Raw genomic sequence first — 22,762 nt, 5'->3', positions numbered from 1 at the left:
GCAACAGTTACTGCAATCCTAGTTCTCAAGTACTCCCAGTAGCAAGCTGTGATGGCCTAAGCCTACCTTGCAGTTCGCAAGAGGGATTCTTAACTCTATTGGTAGCTTCCTCTTCTTCAACAGACTTTTTCAGACTTCTGTGTTCTTCCTGAACCTCTGATTGCTAGCTTTTAAAGGGCAAAGGGAGGAATAGAATCTCTGGGACAATATGATTCTTCTTCTTCTTCTTCTCCTTGAGTGTCAGCTTTGTTTTGGGATCGCTAGCCAACAAGCGGTAGCTCTGGACTTTCATGGTCCACTTCCCTGACTAACTGCAATGCAGTGTTATTCCTATGTCACTTTGTCTGTGACCCTCACCCCTACCTCAACCCATCCAGAAAAAGGGAAGGTTTGGGAGACTACTCAGTGCCAATAAGGAGATTACTTAGCTACTTCCAAAGAGGAGCTTCTTACTAGGAATAGGATCAGCTATGTTGTTTGGGAAGAATGCAGATCCTCTGCAACTCTCACTCTCTTGGAAAGAAACGTGGACTGGAGGGAGCCTTAAGAATGTAAATGATGTTCAGAGGTTTCTGCAGAATGCCATAATTAATGTACAACAGACTTCACTTAAAAAAAGTGAGAAATAAAAGTCTAATGGGGCTTTATGAGGGGCTGTTCAAGGGTTTTATAGGAAAGAAATTAGACATGGAAAAAGAGAATAGGCACAACTGGAATATACAGAATTGGCGTCAAATTGTGCCCAGCCCCTGTGTGCATTTGCAAGGGAGGGAAAGGGCACAAGGATCCCTCTTCTCAGAGTGATGGTCCCTATTGTATTCCACTTTGGGTTATGCATGTGCACCATGTGCCTGGAGTCAGAGAATTTGAAAGTAGTGTTCACTGGTCCATGCATGTGCCCTTGCTCGCCTTGTGCTTCTAATCGAGGTGATAAAAGGCAGGGTGGGTCAATCACCTCTTCAGTTCCTTCTCACCATCACATGATTCAGGTTGAAAACTTTAGGGTCCTCAGCTATGATGTCATTCTGAAAAACAATATTAATTGTGATAAATAGTTCATAGTTTTAATAGTTCTTAATAACTTGTATACATTTAGTCATTTTAATAGTTTTTAGTACCTTTTAGAGTTAGATTAGGCTATGGGGGATTCCCCCCACAACCCAGTACCCCATCCGGGTACTGTACTATGCCCAGAACTCCAGGCTTCAAACTCTGCATCTCCTGCCCATGATCCTTCTTGGTCAGCAACAACTATCAACACAGCCTCTATTCCCTGGGAGAAGCTCACATTGCGGCTCAGTGCAGTAGTTGCCAGCCCTTCCCCAGCCGTACCCAAAAAGACGCTTTGCTTTTGTAAGTATCTCCTGGAGATGGCCATGAGACCCCAAACAGACCAGGCCGGGGAACCCTACCTGTACATCAGCCTGAATCAGCAAGGAGTGAGCCTCCTGCTGCAAAGTCTGACTTTGGTGCCAGAGAATCCACAGACACCACAGCGGAACCTAGTTGGGAAGCACTTTCATAAGCACGGGATTAAGTCTTCCTCTATGTCCACTTCACTTCAAAGAAATCAGATGTGCCTGCAAGCAAATCCACCAGCTCAGTCCATGAGGACTTAGTATGTCCTAAGTCCCATAGGCTTGAGAAGAAAGCACAGATACATGGGTCTCTGCTCGCTCCAGACAGTGTTCTGTTGGTACCACCATCCCCAGCTCCTCATAAGACCTGGGTCCCTCTAGTACTGGTGAAGACCGACCACTGCCCGATACCATCATCATTGCTGGCCCGAACAGAAAAAGTCTCCCTTATACCTGGGAGGTCTAGATCCATAGCCACACCACAGGACATTTTTGCTGTCCTGAATCCAGAATCCCCTGCTCCACCGGGACTCTCTGTTTCCAAGGAGCTCACATCTCTTCTGAGAAACCTGCCTGTGGGACAGAGCTTATGGCGCCCTTCCCCCCCCCCCCCCAATTCACAACTCAGACCTCTCCAGTGGCACCAGTGGTACCACCACTGGAAACAGAGTCAGCCTTTTCCTCCTCAGGAGATTCAGAACCATCAGAGTAACCGCTCCTCCTGTACTGTCCTTACTCATTTCCCAAGAGACCCACACGGCCCTGGAATCAACTGCCACTTCACCTGACTTGGAGACACTTGTACCCCATACCTTGGGGACCCCCATGATCACCTACTGGCCATACTGGGACTAACATCCCCCCTTCAAAATCTATTCGATACACCAGGGAGTTGCCACCTGCCTCTTCTTCGAAGGAACCATTAAATTTACCCCCAGATCCAATAGAGGAGTAGTAGTACTATACTCCAGTTCTGGAAGTTCCATTGAAACCAGCCACATTACCATCATCTTCATTGCCTGATGAAGTGGTGACCTAAGGATCCCCTCTCCCCCCAGATGACTTTGGCAATTCCAGGACCTTCTCTGCAGAGTGGTTGGGGAATTTCAGATGCCATGAGAGGCGATTCAGGACTCCTAACACAAGTGCTTGGACATTTTCCATGCCTCTGAAGACCTACAAGAATAGCCCTCCTGGTCAATGAGGCTGTGACAGGGTTCGACTCACCGATGTGGCACCTCCTGCCGGCTATCCTGGGAATTAGCTTAGTTCGTCAGTGCGCCCTCGCATGGTGACGTCTCGCCACCATCACGTCTGCTCCAGGAAGTGAATGGTCCCAAAGAACACAGCATCCTGTTCAAAGCCCCCTCACAGAGGCCATACTGGAGTTGGCTAGGACAGTGTGACACCCCCCCTGCCACCTGTACTCCTACCTCCAAAGGAGTGGAGAGGCATTATTATGTGCTGGCTAAGGATTCAGAATTCCTGTTCTCTTACCCAGCTCCCAACTTGTTGGTGGTTCCGGCCACTTCAGAAAGGTCCAGGCAACGATATCTCAGATCTATTCCCACAGACAAAGAGTGTAAATGCTTAGATCTACTGGTCCTCCAGACTTCAGTTCAGGCTAGCTAATTATCAAGCAGTTGGCTAAATACGATTTCCTGAAGTATTCCAAGTTTGGCAAATTCACCAACAGCCTCCCACAACAGGACTTTATTCATTTCCAACCCTGATAGAGGAAGGGAAGTCAGTAGCCAGAACCACCCTCTAACCTACATAAGAATGACCATACGGAGACAGACCAATGGTTCATCTAGCCCAGTGTCCTGTCTTCCAAAAGTGGCCAATGCCAGGTGCTTCAGAGGGAAAGAACAGAACAGAACAATCATCAAGTCATCCACTACCAGCTTCTGGTGAACAGAGGCTAGGGACACTCAGAGCATGGTGTTGCATCCCTGCCCGTCCTGGCTAATAGCCATCCTCTATGAACTTATCTAGTTCTTTTTTGATCTCTGTTATAGTTTTGTCCTTCACAACATCCCTTGGCAAAGAGTTCCACAGGTTGACTGTGTGTTGTGTGAAGAAGTACTTCCTTTTGTTTGTTTTAAACCTGCTGTCTATTAATTTTATTGTGTGACCCCTAGTTCTTGTATTATGTGAAGAAGTAAATAACATTTCCTTATTCACTTTCTCCACATCAGTCAAGTTTTTATAGACCTCCAAGATCTCTTTCTTGAGTGATAACAGCTAATTTAGACCCCATAATTTTGTATGTATAGTTGGGATTATATTTTCCAATGTGCATTACTTTGCATTTATCAACATAGAATTTCATCGGCCATTTTGTTGCCCAGGCTCCTAGTTTTGTAAGATCCCTTTGTAACTCTTCTCAATCGGTTTTGGACTTCACTATCTTGAGTAATTTTGTATCATTTGCAAATTTTGCCACCTCACTGTTTTTCCATATCATTTATGAATATGTTGAACAGTAGTGGTCCTAGTACAGACCCCTGGGGGACACCACTATTTACATCTCTCCATTCTGAAAACTGACCATTTATTCCTACCCTTTGTTTCCTATCTTTTAACCAGTTACTAATCCAAGAGAGGACCTTTCCTCTGATTCCATGACTGCTTACTTTGCTAAAAAGACTTTGGTGAGGGATCTTGTCAAAGGCTTTCTGAAAGTCCAAGTACTTTATATCCACTGGATCACTTGGTCCACATGTTTGTTGACCCTGTTAAAGAATTCAAATAGATAGATTAGGAATGATTTCTCTTTACAAAAAACATGTTGATTCTTCCCCAACAAATCATGTTCATCTATATGTCTGATAATTCTGTTCTTTTCTATAGTTAAACCAATTTGCCTGGTACTGAAGTTAGGCTTACTGGCCTGTAATTGCTGGGATCGCCTCTGGAACCTTTTTTAAAAATTGGTGTCATATTAGCTATCCTCCATCATCTGGTATAGAGGCTGATTTAAGCGACAGGTTACATACCACAGTTGGTAGTTCTGTAATTTCATTTTTGAGTTCATTCAGAACTCTTCGGTGAATACTATCTGGTCCTGGTGACTAGTTACTGTTTAATTTATCAATTTGTTCCAAAATTTCCTCTTATGACACTGGAATATGGGACAGTTCCTCAGAGTTGTTACCTAAAAAGAATGGCTCAGGTGTGGGAATCTCCCTCAGATTCTCTGCAGTGAAGACTGATTCAAAGAATTCATTTTGTTTCTCTGCAATGGCGTTTTCTTTCTTGAATGCTTCTTTAGCACCTCGATTATGCAGTGGTCCCACTGGTTGTTTAGCAGGCTTCCTGCTTTTAATGTACTTGAAAAAAAATTGCTATTAGTTTTTGAGTCTTTGGCTAGTTGCTCTTCAAATTCTTTTTTGGCCTGCCTAACTATACTTTTACAGTAGACTTGCCAAAGTTTATGCTCCTTTCTATTTTCCTCAATAGGAATTAACTTTGTATTTTTAAAGTATGCCTTTTTGCCTCTGACCGCTTCTTTTGCTGTGTTGTTTAGCCCTGGTGGCAATTCTTTGGTCCTCTTACTATGTTTTTAATTTGGGATATACATTTAACTCTATTATGGTGTTTTTTAAAAGTTTCCATGCAGCTGCAATCAATGCGGCCAATATTTCCTCTAGAGCTGCCACAACTGCCATTGTGATGTGAAGGGAGTCCTGGCTCCATGCCTCAGGGTTCCTCAGGGAGGACCAGAATACCTTCGATGAATCTCACCTCTTCAGTCAGAAAATAGATGAGTCCCTACACACCCCTTTGATCGCTGCATATATACACACCTGCCCCTAAGAGGAAGTTCCATCACCAATCCACTTCATCGAGATATAGGACATGACACTTCTACCATCAGAGACCCAACAAATCACTGCTTAAAAAGCAGAGGTCTCAAAAGTCCCACTTCCATCTATTCTCTGCACCAGCCTCAATATCCCAATCTCAGCCCCCGACCCAATGGTATTTTTGACACAAGCTCGAGAGCCATGAATCACTAAGCCCAACACCTCCTGACCCAATACTCCATTCAGGGGTTGTCTAGCACTCTTTTTTTTGACACCTGCAGTGTGATAACAATAGACAAGTGGGTGTTGAATGTCATCCACTCTCACTATACAATCAAGTTTGCAACACTATCTCCTTCAAAAAAAACCCTCCCCATCTCCCTGCAGGGACCACTCTCACAACAGTATTCTTGCTCAAGAGGTGAACTTTTTACTGCAGTGAGGAGCAATAGAACGTGTTTCTCCACATTATCAGGGGACAAGCTTTTATTCAATCTACTCCCTCATTCCCAAGAAGAAGGGTTGGTGGACACTAATCCTTGACCTCCATCACCTCTTCTGCCTTATTTGCAAGCTCAAATTTTGCATGGTCACGTTGGCAGCGATAATTCCATCTTTAGTAAAGGGCACATAGTTTGCGGCTCTCAATATGAAGGATGCTTACTTTCACTTGACATTCATCCTGCCCATAGACAATTTCACAGGTCTATGGTGGCCTTTGACCATTTCCAATACAGAGTGCTACCCTTTGTGTTAGCTACCGCTTCCAGAGTTTTTGCCAAGGTATTTTCAGTGGTAGCAGCTCACGTCGGACATCATGGACACCTCATTTTCCTGCATCTCCAGGACTGGCTCCTTCCTGCCAAATCTCACCAAGAAGCTTATATATCAACCTCTATGATGTTCTGCCTCCCTTCCTTACTATGAGTCAGTGTAAACATCAAAAAAATCTGTCCTTACCCGTGCGCAATCTTTGGACTCATCAGGGTAACCTTTGAACTCTATCACTACTCGGGTGAACTTTCCCACAGACAGGTTTCAGTCCATGAACAATATCATAGCTCACATCACAAGCAACCTTCAGGTAATGGTTAAGACATGTGTGTTGTTACTTGGCCATATAACTCCACCTTTGCTGCCTTCAAGCATGGCTACAGTTGGTTTACTCCCCAAGCCATCATTCCATGAACCTCATGCTGATGGTTCCTGCCAAGGTATTGTCCTCCCTGCTGTGGTGGACAAATCTCATCATGTATGCATGGGGGAGTCCCTTTCCCCCGTCCTCATCGGACAAGACCATCATTACGGACATGCCCTTACTAGATTGGGGCACCATAAGGAATGTGGACATCTCAAGAGTCCAGAATGCACATCAGTGACCTTAAATTACAGGCAGTAAGGAAGGCGAGTCCTTTCTTCCATTCATCTGCTCTCACCACATCCTGATAATGTCAGACAACACTACGATGGCCTTCTACATCAATAAGCAAGGGGGAGCAAGATCAGCCTTCCTTTGTGCAGAAGCAGTCCACCTCTGGAACTGGTGTATCAGAAATCAGATCACCCTATCAGCAGCCTACCTTCCGGGGACACAGAATGTTCTCACAGACACTTTGCAATCGACCACAAGTGGGAACTTCATGATACAGTGCTACATGACATTTTCAGATGACTAGGAACCCCAACCAGAGATCTATTCACTTCCCTGGCCAACAACAAGTGTGCCAAGTATAGTTTCAGAGGAGCCCTAGGTTACCGCCTTCCCTCCACTGAAGCTTCTGCCACGAGTGTTACACAAGATCCAGCAGGACAAGGCAACAGTCACCCGGATCTTCCCTTTCTGGCCCAGACAGTTCTGGTTCCCCATCTGCCTGTGCATGTTGTCTTGCCCACCAATTACCCTCCCAATATTTCCCAATTTACTGACCGAATGCAATGGCTGGATCAAACACCCCAATCTATGACCACTGCACCTTAGGGTATGGTATTTGGATGGGCATCATCTCTAGAAAGTGGCTGCTCCTCAGCCATGTGAGACATCCTCTCCAACAGCAGAGAAGACTCGACTAGGAGATAGGTTTCAGAGGGGTAGCCGTGTTAGTCTGTATCAGCAAAAACAACGAGGAGTCCTTGTGGCACCTTAGATACTAACACTTTTATTTGGGCATAAGCTTTCGTGGGCTATGACCCACTTCATCAGATGCATGGAGTGAAAAATACAGTAGGTAGGTATAAATATACAGCATATGAAAAGATGGAAGTTGCCTTACCAATTGGGGGGGTCAGTGCTAATGAGGCCAATTCAATCAGGATGGATGTGGCCCATTCCCAACAGTTGGCAAGAAGGTGTGAGTATCAACAGAGGGAAAATGACTTTTTGTAGTGATCCAACCACTCCCAGTCTTTATTCAGGTCTAATTTGATGGTGTCAAGTTTGCAAATTAATTCCAGTTTGAGAAACTGCAGAACAATGATACCATCTTTCCAGTCTTCTGGCACTTCTTGTTCTTTCACTCATATTTCATTAGAGTTTTATTAGCTTCTAAATCAAAAGCTGTCAACCCCAGGAGCTTTCCCCTGTTTGAGGCCTTTGATGTCTGCTTTAATTTCATTGGGTGTCATTGGTTCCTCTTCTATTTCTAAATTAGGATTGGCATTTCTCTCAAATCTATGTGTGATCATCATCCCTAGACAGTTTAATATGAAATGGAAATGTTCTTTCCATCATCTGGGTTGCTTTTTCATGCATTTTCAGTCTGTCCATGAGAGTCGCTGAGGGGCATCACCTGTAGTGGTCTGGTTCTTCCTGAGAGCTCTTTCACTGTTCTATGACATCTCACCTCTGTGCTGCTGCTTCTGCCTTTGCAGCCTTCTCCTGAACCAGGCGTGTCTATCTCTTCTTTATTTCTTTGCTTTTCTCTCTGTATCTTTCATCCGCCTCTAAGAGTTCTGCCTGTGTCTTACACTGTTCCTTTTTGGTCTTCAGAGCTTTCCGCTCGTCAGTCATTGCCCATGTTCCATATGTAATCCATGGATCCTTCTTCTGCTTTCTTTGGAGACTGACTCGACTACTGTCTTCTTCCAATTGAACCATCTGTCGCCTGGTCCTGTAAAACATTGCAACAGTTACTGAGTGCAGTCTGGAATCTGATCTGTGTTTCTTTGTCCTTGAACTTCTCTATGGCTGTAACACTCCTTTTGTCCATCTTCGTGATCTTTTTGAATTTAAGTTGTAATGTGGCTACTAAAAGATAATGATCTGAGCCAACATCTGCTTCTGTGCTGACTCTGACATTCCTCAAAGAAGATGCCCATCTCTTAGATATACACACATGATCTCTCTGGTTGACAGTCAAATTGTCTGATGATCTCCATGTGAGCTTGTGAATCCTCTTGTGCTAGAAGATATTTTCTCCTACGTTTATGTGCCACAGAGATTCATGAGGCTTTTCCATTATCAATTCAGATGCCTTCCACTGCTGTGCCTGTGACTCCTTCCCAGCCAGTAGAGTTGTTGCCCATTTGTGCACTAAAGTTGCCTATCATCAACTTGATGTCATGGCTAAACAGGTCATCAAATACTTGCTGCACCTGCTTGCAGCATGTACCCTTTCCACTGTTCCCTGCTGCATTTATTGGCACATAGACTTGGATTATTGTACACTTGATGTGTCTTGTTTCCAGCCTGGCTGTTATTGTTCTGTTGTTCACTGGCTGTCAAGCCACCAGGGTCTTCGTTGTGATGCTGTGCAGCATAATTCCTACACCTCTTTCATGCATTCTTCTTCCTGAGTATAAAATTGTAGCATCATCAAACACCATCTTGCCACTCCCTGCCTATCTCATCACATTGGTGCCAAGAATGTTCAGATAGTATTTTTTCAGTTCTCCTGTAACCTGTACGAGCTTTCCTGTACTATACAAAGGATGTACATTCTACATGACTACATTTGTTACAGATTTGTTCATAGGATTCAATGTCTTGAGGTCTCAGCTTCCTTTCAGCTTTCACTGAGCTGCATCATACTTGGGTTTTGAGCTCCAGCTGCACCTACCCTCCTAAAGTTTTGGTTTAACTGAACTGTTCCTGTTGCAGTAAGTAAGATTTTTACCTGAGTGGGTCGCAAACCCAACTGCAGAACCATCCTCTGTTATTTGGGCATGGGACTGGGACTGTTACTAACAGTGGCAGAGTTATTTGGACTGAAAAGAGAGGTTTGGGTTTTTTTAAATCCTAGAGATGCAAAACACTTATGACAAATGTTTTCTTTTAAACTTTCCTTACATTTAGTTTCCCATATTTGTTTCCCTCTGCCTTTTATTTCCCTGCTTAAGGACAAAATAAGTAACAATAATAAGTTTTTATTTATAGGTGCCCATGCTCAGAGGCCTCTGGGAGCCTTGACAAAAAATAATTAAAAACATATTTTTTCACAAACAGGGAATTGTGCCCAAATAAAGCTGAGATCGGGAACAAAACAAGGCCTGTCATCCGACTCCATCATGCAATACACAACCCAGCAATAAATAACATTATGCCCTCTTTCTTTCTACATCTATACATGTTCACAAGCAGGGAGTGATGCCTTTTGTCCATATGCACTTAAAAGGAAGGAAAAAAGATGTGAGACAATATAGCTGACCAGACTGCCCTTGATTTTCATGTGCAAGTTTCATCTGATCTCAGTTCAGAGACCCCCTCCCCTATATGCAGAACATTCTCCGTGAGCATGTTTGTTGTCCCTTTGTAGCTGTCTTTAAGGCTCAGGGTCAGATCTTTCTATTTAAGTGAACTCACTTTTGATTGTTTTACTTTCTCTTTTCCATATAATTTTCTTTTTTGTTATTTTTACATTTGCCCTTTTTTGGGTTGGCAGAGAGGTGCTCTCTCTCTCTGTCCCATTTGGCCCCACTCTGTTTTTTATTATTATTGCCTTAACCTTGATACAGCGTCCACATACTTGGTGTTGGTACTGTAAAAATAAAGGGAAGAGGGCAATAAACTAATGGGATGCAGGATGCAGGAGAGGTTGGGGTAGGTGTTTTTTAAGAATTAAAACTTTTAGACCCTAATCCTGGAATGTCATCTGCTATCTTCTGAGGTCCCTAGTGGATCAGATTGTAGGACCTGGTCTTTAATCAGGGATCCGCCTATCCTCCTAGTTGAATAACAAACCCTTTGGATCATTTGGGTTCCAAGCCCTCCTAAATATCCGATTGTATCACACTGGTGTCAGTCAGTCCTGTCTCTAGTAGGAAGCTGACACTTGAAAGCCCTGTAGAAATGTTGAACTGCTGATCTGAAAACTCTTAAGAACAAATCTCTCCCAAGTTCCTTGTTCAGTGTAAGAGAAGAAACTCATTGCTATCAGATTTATTACAGTCTAAGGCCCAGATCCTACAATGAGCCCTGCATGGGCAGGCACTTGCACGGAGCCCTATTGATTTCAGTGAGGCTCCCCATTGTGGTCTTCTGCACAAAGGCAATTGCAGAATTAGAACCTAAAAAGCTAACATGGAAAAGAGGAAGAGGAGACAGGGCAAATAAATAAGGGTGAACTAAGGAAATGAGAGTCTGTGAAGGAGTGAATATTATTTCTGATAAGAAAGAAAAGGCTTTTTACAGCAGACACTTAATTTTAGGGATTCACTGGTTTCCTTAAAGCCTGTTATTTTCCTAATTGTTGGTTATAGGAGCTGCCTAGGCTTCATTGTATCTATTGTACCTATGTATCAATGCTACCTATAAATTAGCTCTTTAGAACCTATCAGTTTTGTTCAGGGCATTCCATTCATATTTATTACCCCCAAAAAAGTAAAATAAAAAAAAAAAAAACTAGTGCTTATATTTCAGAAAAAATTCAGTGACTACAGAAATATTACTGACAATTTCAGAAATTTCAAGGCATGTTTCCCTGCCATTTTGAAAAGTTTCCTACATTCTTGACTATCATATATATTATTGAATTAATGTTGTAATGTTAGGGTTCCAGGCACTGATCTTTACAATAGAAACTGCACAGGAAGCCACTTTTTAACTGGGAAAGATGTTCATGCATGTTATTGTTTCCTGCATTTAAGTTGGAGAGAGCCAACATTCCAGTTAATATGGGGCTCTGCAGCATAGATGTTATCCTCTAATGTGGAACTTATACATTTTCTGAAAATCTAATCAAGTGATGTCAGTATATCCCCTTGTGTATTGTTGTAGTAATAGAAGAGAATATCAAAAAGTTAGTGAGGCATGACTTTCCTTTCCTGTAAGCTTGTTAGCTGTTCTTAATTGAGTTTTGCTTTTCCAAATGATCACTTAAATGGCTTGTAAGATTACCCAACTACCTATGTCAGACCAATCCATCTCCAGTTTCCTGATGAGTCTAGCTTATTTCTGTACATGAGAATTGGTGCTATAATGAGTTTTTGGTCTTTCATAGTTAAAGATATCTGTTAAAAATTCTCTTTATTGTTCCCATCTTTTTCACAATTTTGGATGTTTCAGCATGGATGTTGTACAGCTCTGGGAATAGTATTAATTAATTACCAGTTTGTAGAAAATCAGCCAGGAAATCCATACATTATGGGCCTAATATTTAGAGGTGCTGAGCTCCTGCACAGCCATTGACTTCTCATTGATTTGGAATGGTTTAACGACATTTACTGAACTTGTATTGAACATCGTTTGTTCTGGTCCAAAGGTTTTGTCTGTGTTTGACATCATTTTGCTGAGTAATGTTTCTAGCATATACAGGTCCTTAAAATGAGAAGGTAATTGTTTTGTCCAGGCCCATTCGATCCTTGGTCTCTCTGCTGTGACTGCTAACGAGACTGCTCGTTAATGCTTTTTGTGGTAGTGTTTTTTATAAATGGGAAGTGCTTTTAAGTTACATGTCAAAGAACCTCTCTGGAAAAAATCATGTTGGCAACTCTGATTCATGAGCTATTGCAGAGTATGTACTTAACACGGATTCTCTCTTTACTGTGCATGAAGTGGAGGTATTGTACAACTCAACCTAGAAAGGGCTAATGGGTTTACTATGGTGATGTCATTGATTTTATTTTCCTCCACTAGGTGGAAAAGCAGATCTAAAGTTAATAGAGCCATTTTTACAGGTCTTGTTTTCAGAAAGCAAAAACTATATTTGTGTATTAAACAAAATTATTTCATACAGAAGTCTTCAAACTTGAGTTCATGGCCCTTTCAAGAGGTTTGTGAATATTTTTTCAGGTGGTCCACAGAGTATATGGATTTTCTTTTAACTATCAGAAAAATTTACATTTTGTCTATATGTTCTATATAGATTACACAAAAACAAAAACCATCCACCATCTGCACCTAAAAAACTAAATGCTTAAATTGCAAAGTCAAGCACTCAAAAGTTAGGAAATGCCAGATATATGGTTGCCTGTGCTTTGTAATTCTGCCATTTTGTGGTCACCCTAGTGAAGACATAATCATAAAGATCATAAGAATCTTTTGTAATGGAAATGTTAGGCAACATAAATGGAGGAGTCACAACCTGCTCCCCGTAAAATAATAATCTCATTTGAAACTGGGGATGTCTGCGTTTTCCTTCAGAAATAATACATTTGTCTTCACTTTGAGGTAAGTGTGAGGACCATTGATGCTTCTTTGAGTAGATGCAGCCATGTATTCCACAAAGGTGTGTGTGCCCTGATTGTACCGGAGCCAGAGAATTTGCCTAGCAGTACTCATAGGGGGCAGCACTTGCACCTTGTGACCATAGCCCCTGTGCTGGCTAAATGAGGTGGCGCCACTCTGACCCCCCTCAGTTCCTTCTTACTGCCCATGGCAGGAGTTGGAGCTCTGTGTGATTTCTAACCTCACAATCTCTCCAGTTGTTAGTGACTTTTCTAGTTGTATATGGTTAATTAGTATCCTTAGTATACTGTTAGTTAGATTTACTGTTAATTAGCATTTGTTTGCTTATTCTCTAACATTGTCCATTGTGTTGAGGGGTGGGATCCACAACGATCCCCTACAACAGTGCTTACTGTGCATAAGCCAAGCCCACATCAAGGAACAATGTTCAATTTGCAAATTGCTCCCCAAATTGTTCACCAAATGGACACAGGCTGTTCATCTAAAGAAGCACCTGCTTGAATAGGCCACGCAGGTGAGCTGCTTTGGCACCAAGGCCTTTGGAGGTCGCCCCTCAGGTTCTGAGAACCCTGTCGCTTCAGGTCTTGGAGCTGGTGCCTCACCTAAGAGACAGGAGTCGTTCCCTATTGAGTGTGCTGAGGAAGAGGTCACACAAGACTGATTGTGGCTGCTTTAGGTAGTGTGAGGGCCCATCTGCCTCCTCCAGGTATGAATGCCACCATGCGGGATGGAGCACAGCTGCTCCCCAGTACTGCACAGGGAGGTCAGAGATCCTGTGCCGTCAACTCCGGTTCTGGCCCCGGGGCATCCGTTGAGTCCAGCACCAGCTATTTCCGTGCCGGCGACATACCAGATGGCAACAGACCTGCTCTGCCTTTCTGACCTGATCTCTCCCTTGGTCCAGGACTTTGCCAGGACTGCATTGTTTATAGCCCCTTTGGCTGGGCAGACCACTGATCCTGTGGTTCTATTGGCACTGAACCCCAGTGTTTCCCTTCCACAATCAGTGGAAGTGGTGCCTGTGCTGGGCTCAGCACAAGTCATCTCCTTGGCACTGAGAACTTCCAGGACTGCTGATGTTACCATGACCATATTCACCACTCTCCACTTTGGCACCATTGGTCACCGTGGTACTGCTGCTGGCTTCGGGGTTGACACCGCTTCTGGCACCAGAAATAACGGAGGCATACTCAGTGCTGGCAGTATAATTTCCACTGTTAAGTGCCGGTTTGGGCCATGAATGAGTCAGAGCAGTTGCTCACACCTTTAGAGCTGGCTCCACCTTTGTTCCTGGAAGCCTGGGACTCCTTGGTGTCCAGGCCGGGTTCTTCCTCCCATTCTCCATTACCTGACCTTGGGGGTGTATATGCTGGCAGTGCAGAGGCACAACTTTGGTGGTCAACAGCAGCAGCAGAAGTATTGTTCACAGTGCACATCTGGGTAGCCTTTCCCTCCCCAATAAAGGAGGAAGCATTCGGGACCATAGTTTGGCCAGTCAATATGCTTTCCCTGCTGTCCCCCAAGTGCCCATTTTGACTCCTTGGTCCAGAGCAGTGTTCCAGTTGTCACTCCCTTCTCCCCGTCTCCTCCATTTGGGGACAGGCTGGCTCATTTTTACAATGCTTGGGGCTTGACCACCACTGACAGTTGGGTTTTAAGCACCATCAGATCAGGCTATGCCATCCAGTTCCTGTCCATGCCCCTCCCCCTTCCACCCTGTTCCTTTTCAGGGACTCCTCTCATGAGATACTGTTCCTCGAGCAGGTCCAGTCTTTACTGGCTTTGGGAGTGTTGGAGAAGATTCCGCTGGAATACCGGGGCCAGGGCTTCTATTTTCCCAGTACCTTCTGGTGCCCAAATCCAAGGTAAGTGTAAGACCCATTCTCGACCTTTGTGGTTTCAACAAATATATCAGATAAATATGGTTTCAAATAGTCACTCTATTGACTATCCTCCTCGCATTGTCTCAGAATGACTGGTTTGCTGCTCTGGACCTTCAGGACATCTACTTTCATGTGACAATTTTGCCATGCCACAGAAAATTCCTTTGGTTTGTTATAGCGGAGTGCCACTTTCAGTATATGGTGCTTCCTTTTGGCCTCTGAGCTGCCCCTTAGGTTTTTACCAAATGCATGGTTATGGTGCCTGCGTACTTCAGGAAGAAAGTAATCTACTTCTTTCCATATGTGGATGGCTGGTTACTGAGGGGCAGGTCCAGAGAGAAAGTCCTTTCCAACAATGACATTACACTGCACTTGCTCAGTGGTTCACAAACTTACCAACAATACCACTGTAATGTATTATGTTAACAAGCAAAGGGGAGCACACTCCTGGGTATTCTGCCAAGAGGCAATCAGGTTGCAGCAGTTCTGCATTGATCCAGAATCATCTCGTAGACCATCTCAGCAGGAATTTTTCCCTGAACGAGTGGTTTCTGAAGACAAGTGTCTTTCAAGTCATCTTTGCAGCATGGGGCATTCCGATGATCAATCTGTTTGCCATGAGGGACAACAGGAAATGTCATCTGTTCTGCTCCGGAAGAGGCCTCAGTCCCACACTTTTCATCTCAACCGATAGTTGGCTGTCCTGTACGCTTTTTCTCCAATCCCAGTCATACCACAGGTCATCTTCAAGTTGGAGGTGGTTTGGGCCAAGCTCATTCTAATTGCCCTCGTATGGCCAAGGCAGTGCTGGTTCTCCGACCTTCTTGCGCTATCAATTCAGCACCTCAAACCTGTTCTTCTCCATACTCATACAGAATCAATTGCACCTTGCATCCCAGTCTCAGCTCCCTGCATCTCACGGTGTGGCTGCTTCATGCCTAAATGAGGAAGAGCAGTGTTTTGATGGCTGTTTAACAGGTTCACAGTAGAAAGCCCTCTACCAGAATGGCCTATTCAGCAAACTGGAAGCAGTTTTCGGTGTGGTCATTGGCCATGGAATTCAACTGAACCTGGCTTCTATCCAGGACATCTTGGAATATTTGCTGCACCTTCAGTTGCTGGGACTTGCGCTTAGCTCATTGAGAGTGCATCTGGCAGCAATATTAGCATTTTATCCCCCCATTCAGAGAAGATTAGTCTTCTCCATTGTCATGGTAGCAAGATTCTTAAAAGGGCTTCGTCTCCATCCTCCCATCCAAGAGCTGGTTCCTCTGTAGGAACTTAAGATGGTCCTAGCGGCTTTAATGGGTCCTCCGTTTGAGTCCCTCGCATCTTGTCCCTTTCCACTTTTGTGTCAGAAAACTTCACTCCTGGTAGCGATAACATCTGCAAGGAGAGTCTGTTAGTTGCCGGCTCTGATGGCAGAGCTTCCTTATACACAATTTTCTGAGGACAAAATGACTTTATGACCATACCCCACATTTTTGTCTGTAGTGATTTCTCATTTCATTTGCACCCGTGTTCTTTCCTAAGCTACATTTATCTCTGGAAGAGCAGCGTCTCTGTACATTAGATGTCAGGTGATGTCTAGCCTTCTATCTAGGCAGGACTAAACCATTTCATGCTTTGCCTCGCCTGTTTTTGTCATTTGGAGATCATATGAAGGGGTAAGCGGACTCTTCGCAGACTGTCTCTAAAGACATAACATTTGGTATCAAGATTGCATATGAAATAGCTTCAGCTATGCCTACTCAGCAGGTGCGAGCTCATTTTACAAGAACTGTCTCAATATTAGACATTTGCAGGGCTGCTACTTGGTTGTCCATACGTACATTTATGAACCGTTATGCTGTTATTGCATCTTCCACGGTGAATGTCAGTTTTGGTAAGGTGGTCCTGCAATCTTTGTTTAGGTAGACTCTGAGCCCCACCTTCTGGGTGTATATTGCTTGTTTGTCACATACATGGAATACATAGCTGCATCTACTTGAAAAAGAAGAAGAAACGGTTATGTATTGTAACTATGGTTCTTTGAGATTTGATGCAGACGTGTATTCCAAGACCCACTGTCTGTCCCCTCTGCATTGGGTGTCTCTCTGGGTGTTTGATGCGAAGGAGTTGAGGGGGGGTTGGGGCAGCACTGCCTCATAGCCCCAGGAGGGGCTATGGACACGAGGTGCAAGCGCCGCCACTCTGCGGATACTGCTAGGCAAATTCTCTGGCTCTGGTGTGCAGAGTGCACGCACACATAAGTGGAATACACATCTGTATCACATCTCAAAGAATCAGTTACAGTTAGTAACTGTTTCAGTTAATTACAGTACATTTTTGTTCATATTGGGCATTAAATTCTTTCATAGATGTTAAGGCCCTGATCCTGCAAAGAGACCCTAGAGATCCTTGGTTGTGAATCTGTTTGCAAGATCAGTGTAGAAAGACCTATTAGCAAAGTCAGTTTGCTCAACCCTTTCACTTCCCAGCCAATATAGAATTGTTTTATTCAGTATATTCTTGAGAGGTTTTTCAGTCTAGTGTTTAATATATTTCTAAAGATAGGACTGCTACTGTTTTCCTTGGGAGACTGTTCAATGTGTAAGGGGCCTCACTGTTTTCTGATATTCAGCCTTTTTGATGCTCACTTGGACCATCCTAAACAATTCCTCGCTCTCCGGCGTTTACACCCTTTCAGTGCATTGGGATACTAAACATATATTCTGTATCTCAAATGTTCTATAGTGTTGTATTGAAAATCATTTTAATGACTGTGTACATGTTTTGGCATCTGCAATGCAGAGAGGTTAAAACTAATTACAAGATTTCTATTTATTTTGCCAACAGTGACAGAATAATGTATTTTGCTATTGGTATTGTTCAACTTAATTATTACATTTTTACAGTTGTGATAATACATACTAGTCACTTAATACTTTATATTGTACATGCTTTTTATTAATCTAGGCTTTACCTATACATTAAAAAAATAAAAGGAAATCCATTGTTCCCACAGATTAATCTTCATAAAATACTTTTCTTTAGGTAATACATCATCACTGAAATATTTTTCCTTAATGAAGACATCAGGTGGGTTTGATCAAAACATGCATTACAGTGGAATATATTCCTATTTAAATTGAAACATTTGCACAAAATAAATTTCCCCCCTGCACAGTCCTTGAAATAGGGCTATGTGTTTTGGAGTAGAATGACAGAGCTGCAGTCAAGTTAAATTGTGTTTCTTCATTGTATTAGATGTCACAATTTATATTTTTAAAAATAAACTTTATACGACATCCTGGTGATCCTTCTTGGAAAAAAATTCCCTTAATAGAAATAAAGGTACTAGAGAGCCATTTGAGGACATCTAATTTCATTTTGTCTTTACCACCAGTACTGCCAAGATGGAACAGATATATTGAGTGTCCAAGATAGTCTCCACATTCCCCCATTCACATCAACTTTTCAGACTGTTAAAGGCATTGTGACTTCTTTCCCAAAACTGTGCCAAAAAAAGACTGGAGTGGGATTACCTTTAGCATTAACCCACAACCAGCCAATATATTTTTAAACACTACTGTCTTTGTCTAAGTACTAAGAGGTATTTAATAATGTTATTTAAACATATTTTAATGCAACTTACTTCCTCAATGTAGGCAAAGCCCACAGATACTGCTCCCAGTTTTCCTGTTTTAAGAAACTACTATTGTAAGTGTCTCTGCCCCATCCAGGGAAGCAGGAAACAGGGAGGGATGTTATGGAGAGGAGCCACACACACAGGGCCGGCTCCAGGCACCAGCTTCTCAAGCAGGTGCTTGGGGCGGCCGCTCCGGAGAGGAGCGGCACGTCCAGGTATTCGGCGGCAATTCGGCGGACGGTCCCTCACTCCGCCTGGGAGTGAAGGACCTCCCGCCGAATTGCCGCCGCAGATCGCGATCACGGCTTTTTGTTGTTGTTTTTTTTTGTTTGTTTTGGCTGCTTGGGGCGGCCAAAACCCTGGAGCCGGCCCTGCACACACAAGATCCTTTCTAGAAACATGGAGTCCAGGTTGAGTCAGATATAAGTAAGAAACCAATTCAATCAGATTTTGGAAGGAGCTGATAGAGTCACTTAGAAACAGGAGGTTATATTGTGGTGGGAAAGCATCATATTGGGAGGCCGCAAAGAAAATGAGAAAGTTGCATTAAATCTTAGGGTCAAATGCTGTTCCTCTTTGCAACATCTCAATAACATGGCTTTGCTCATTGCAACTGTATTTTTCTGGGAGAGACAGAATTGTATCTCATCCCTTTGCAGGATGCTTGGCATCTACACTTAATGAAAGTCTGGTAGGATTTTATAGAAAATTATATCCTGACTTTAGAATTCTATATGATCATTCAGAAACCCTGAAAAAATTATTATTCTTTATTAAATTCTATAAGTAACTTGTACAGTCACCTATTAAATTTGTGTAGAACGCTATAAGTTTATCCCTATTAAATTCTGTAGGATTCTTCCAGCTTATACACCTGGGTCATGCTACAGATTTATTGAGGCATAGTGGTGGCAGCCCTCAGTGTGGAGTTTTGGACCAGTGAATTCACACTGTGTTACTGTAGCACTGTTACTGTAGCACTTAAGAGGCCTAATCGTGGACTAGGATTGCATTGTGCATTCTGTACAATCACAGAACTAAAATATAGTCCCTGACCCAAAAAGTTTACATTCTAAATATAACACAGACCAACACATGGATAGGTATAGACAGATCAGAGGTGGGAGTCAGTTGACATCTTGGGAGTGAATGAGAGATGAGAGGTAAGGGAAGGATGGGGGTAGGCTGTGAAAGACTTGTTAAGGTGAAAGCAAGTAATCATGATTGGCGGGTGAACCGCTGCTTTGGGGAGACTCGCCTACCAGCCCTGCCCCTTCCATACAAGGTCCCATCTCCTGCATGCTGGAGCCCCAAAACCTCACTTCCCCCAACAGGAGAACCCCTGAGGGGTCCCCCCGACCCACCACCTATCTGCTCCCCCCGCAGTGCCAGGCTGAGCCACCAGCTCCCCAAGTGCCGAACTAGCCCCAGTGCCAGGCTGAGCCTCTGGCCCTCCCGCCCCGGATGACCCTCCTGAGCACTGGGCCAGTCCTAGCACCAGGCCGAGCCAGTGAAGGCCCTCCACTGGCCACCAGTGCTGGGCCGAGCGGCTGACCCCCTGAGCACCAGCGCCCCCCCGGCTGAGCCTCTGGCCCCAGCGCCTGGCCGAGCCTCCTCATTCCCCTGCCCACCTCTAGCTCTCCACGTCTCTCCTCACTCCCCCGTCCCCAAGGAGGAGGGATGCAGCGACCAGCGGGTACCTCTGGAGGTGGGGGTGGAGTGGAGGAGACATGGCAGGCACAGGCAGGCAACAGCAGCAGGCAGTGGGGACTTTGGGAAAGGGGCGGGGCCAGCATGGCCCAGGTGTCTGGCGGCAGGTTGGTGGCAGCACCAGGGATACCCGCCGCCCATGCAAGTAACTTATGTTTGTTACAATAGAGAAGGGGTAGCCAGTAGAGGGATGCAAAGAAAGGGGTGACATGGTGAAAATGATGGGCTAGGAAAATTACCTTTGCAGCAGCATTCTGAATGGATACGAGTGGGGCAAGATTGTGTTTGTCCAGGCTAGAGAAAAGGATGCTGTAGTAATTGAGACATGAAATATGAGAGCCTGGACGAGAGTGTTAGCTGTGGGAATGGATAGGAAAGGCTGTATCTTAGAGATGTTATGGAGAAAGAATCAGCAAGATTTAGACAGAGGAACTGTCATTGAGGACCTAGAACAATGGCAGCCTGTGGCTTGCACACAGCCTGTCAGGGTAATCCGCTGGTAGGCCATGAGACAGTTTGTTTACATTGACTGTCCACAGGCACGGCCACCCGCAGCTCCCAGTTGCCACAGTTCACTGTTCCCAGCCAATGGGAGCTGCGGGAAGCGGCAGCCAGCAGAATCATTGTGCTTAAGCTAAAGGTGTATAGAATTGTGTTTACTAAGTGTTTTATTAAAATACAAAATTCAATAAAGAATGTTAGCTTCCATTTAAAATAAATAATTTATATGAGAGTGCTCATGTGATATTATATGCATATTGTATCCAGATAACTGGAATCATTCATTGGTTATTTGCTTGCAGCACTATTTCAAGGAGAAATATTGAAACAGGGAAGAAGAAAAGAACTACAGGACATATACTGCCTTTCCAGTGTAAAACCGAGAGAAAGGGAACATAGCTTCCCAAGTATCAGAGGGGTAGCCGTGTTAGTCTGAATCTGTAAAAAGCAACAGAGGGTCCTGTGGCACCTTTGAGACTAACAGAAGTACTGGGAGCATAAGCTTTCGTGGGTAAGAACCTCACTTCTTCAGATGCAAGACATCTGAAGAAGCGAGGTTCTTACCCACGAAAGCTTATGCTCCCAGTACTTCTGTTAGTCTCAAAGGTGCCACAGGACCCTCTGTTGCTTTTTATAGCTTCCCAAGGTTGCATAGCTTTTGTAAAGCTGCCAGACATTGTGTTCTGTTCCCTTCTATTGTGTAGGAAGAAGGGGAACATATGATTATGCTTCTTTCAAAGGAAACCAAGGACAAATACACTAATTCATGCTGGACTTAGAATTTTAAAAACTGAAAAGAGGACAATAAAGATTTTGTAAAGTGGCAGTGTCAAAGTGATGTTGATAAACTATATTATTTAATGATATTTAAGTGCAGAGTTTATGTAAAGTAAATTAAAAGTTATATGTCTGATATAGTATTTTGGACTGTTCACATCCCTGAAAGAATCCAAGTGCCAAATTCATTCACAAAACAGTACTTAAATTCAGTATTCAGAACAAATTTCTCACAAATTTCTTTTTAAGATAACATATTTACAACTACACCTCTACCTCGATATAACGCTGTCCTCGGGAGCCAAAAAAATCTTACCGCATTATAGGTGAAACCGCGTTATATTGAACTTGCTTTGATCCGCCGGAGTGCCCAGCCCTGCCCCCCCGGAGCACTGCTTTACCGCGTTATATCCAAATTCGTGTTATATCGGGTCATGTTATATCGAGGTAGCGGTGTACTTTAGAAGAGTTAAACTCTTACAGCTATCTGTTATGGGGGATATAATTTTCTTTCTTTTAAGTATACTTAATTATTTAACTATACACAATAATTCATATTTTCCTTACATATGATGCTTGTAGTTTTATAGGTTCTTGAATATGTGTCATGGTGGATCCCACGTAGATGTATATTTGCCTCATGCATCTGAGCTCATAAACCTGTGAATAGCAGAGTCCATCATTATGTGCCTCCTTGTGCTACGGTGTAATGGCTGTAATGGAAGGCATAACGGGTGGAGCAGTCTTGACCCTCCCCCAGTTCCCTCTTATCACCCATGACAGTGAGAAGGCACCAACTGTAATGCGGTGATGGTGTTATTTATTATTATTTGTGTTACTGAGCACCTAGGAGACCTAGTCATGGACCACAACCCCATTGTACTAGATGCTGTTCAAACAGAAGACAAAAAGAGGATGGATGTTTCTGGGCGGTACCTCCCAAGTGTGAGGGGCAGCATGTTGGGGGGAAGTTTAAGAGCTCCATTTTAGCCATGTTAGCTTGAGCTGATGGCTAGACATCCATTAGAAGATGTCAGAGAGACAAGCAAGATTTTAAATTGGAAAGAAAGAAACACAGGTCTGGAGCAGAAACGTAGATCTGTAAATTGTCTGGATGGAGATAGTAGTTGAATCTGTCCCCATCCCCCTTCTGTTTTTTGAGCTTGAAACTCAAATGTTTGTGACAAAATCTCTCTTCTTTTGAAATTTCTCATTGAAACTTTTTCAGAGGACATTTAAAAAAAAAAGGAAGAAAAACAAAGGGGGACACCTTCACCCGCCCCCCTATATAATGGGATGAGGTGCTTCATGCAAACTGCTGGCGTTTGCAGACTTTAGTCCCACAGAGTTTAAACCATGTCCTTACTGTGATAGTCGTATGTCCTTAATTGACAGGCATAGAAGAGATCTTTTTTGCCTTGGTGAAGGGCATATTCCTGACACATGCTCCATCTACTGCTCCTTATTGT

The 22,762-nt window shown here is 43.6% G+C and overlaps 1 protein-coding gene across 7 annotated transcripts in view; it reads left to right on the top strand.

Annotated features, from left to right (window-relative positions):
* Positions 1 to 22,762, top strand: part of STK3 (serine/threonine kinase 3) — a 298,853-nt gene that overhangs the window by 173,034 nt on the left and 103,057 nt on the right. For 3 of the 7 annotated variants that reach the window (XM_042845092.2, XM_065582168.1, XM_065582170.1), the window contains one exon: positions 17,711 to 17,755. The exons of the other annotated variants lie outside the window; for them this stretch is intronic. In XM_042845092.2, the coding sequence (XP_042701026.2) occupies positions 17,711 to 17,755 (45 nt within the window). The remainder of the gene's footprint in view (positions 1 to 17,710; positions 17,756 to 22,762) is intronic. 7 annotated transcript variants of the gene reach the window in all.

This window comes from Chrysemys picta, chromosome 2, assembly GCF_011386835.1.
Source record: "Chrysemys picta bellii isolate R12L10 chromosome 2, ASM1138683v2, whole genome shotgun sequence".
Lineage (NCBI taxonomy): Eukaryota > Metazoa > Chordata > Testudines > Emydidae > Chrysemys > Chrysemys picta.
Note: the sequence above shows the minus strand (reverse complement) of the source record. Positions and strands in the feature narration are given on the sequence as shown.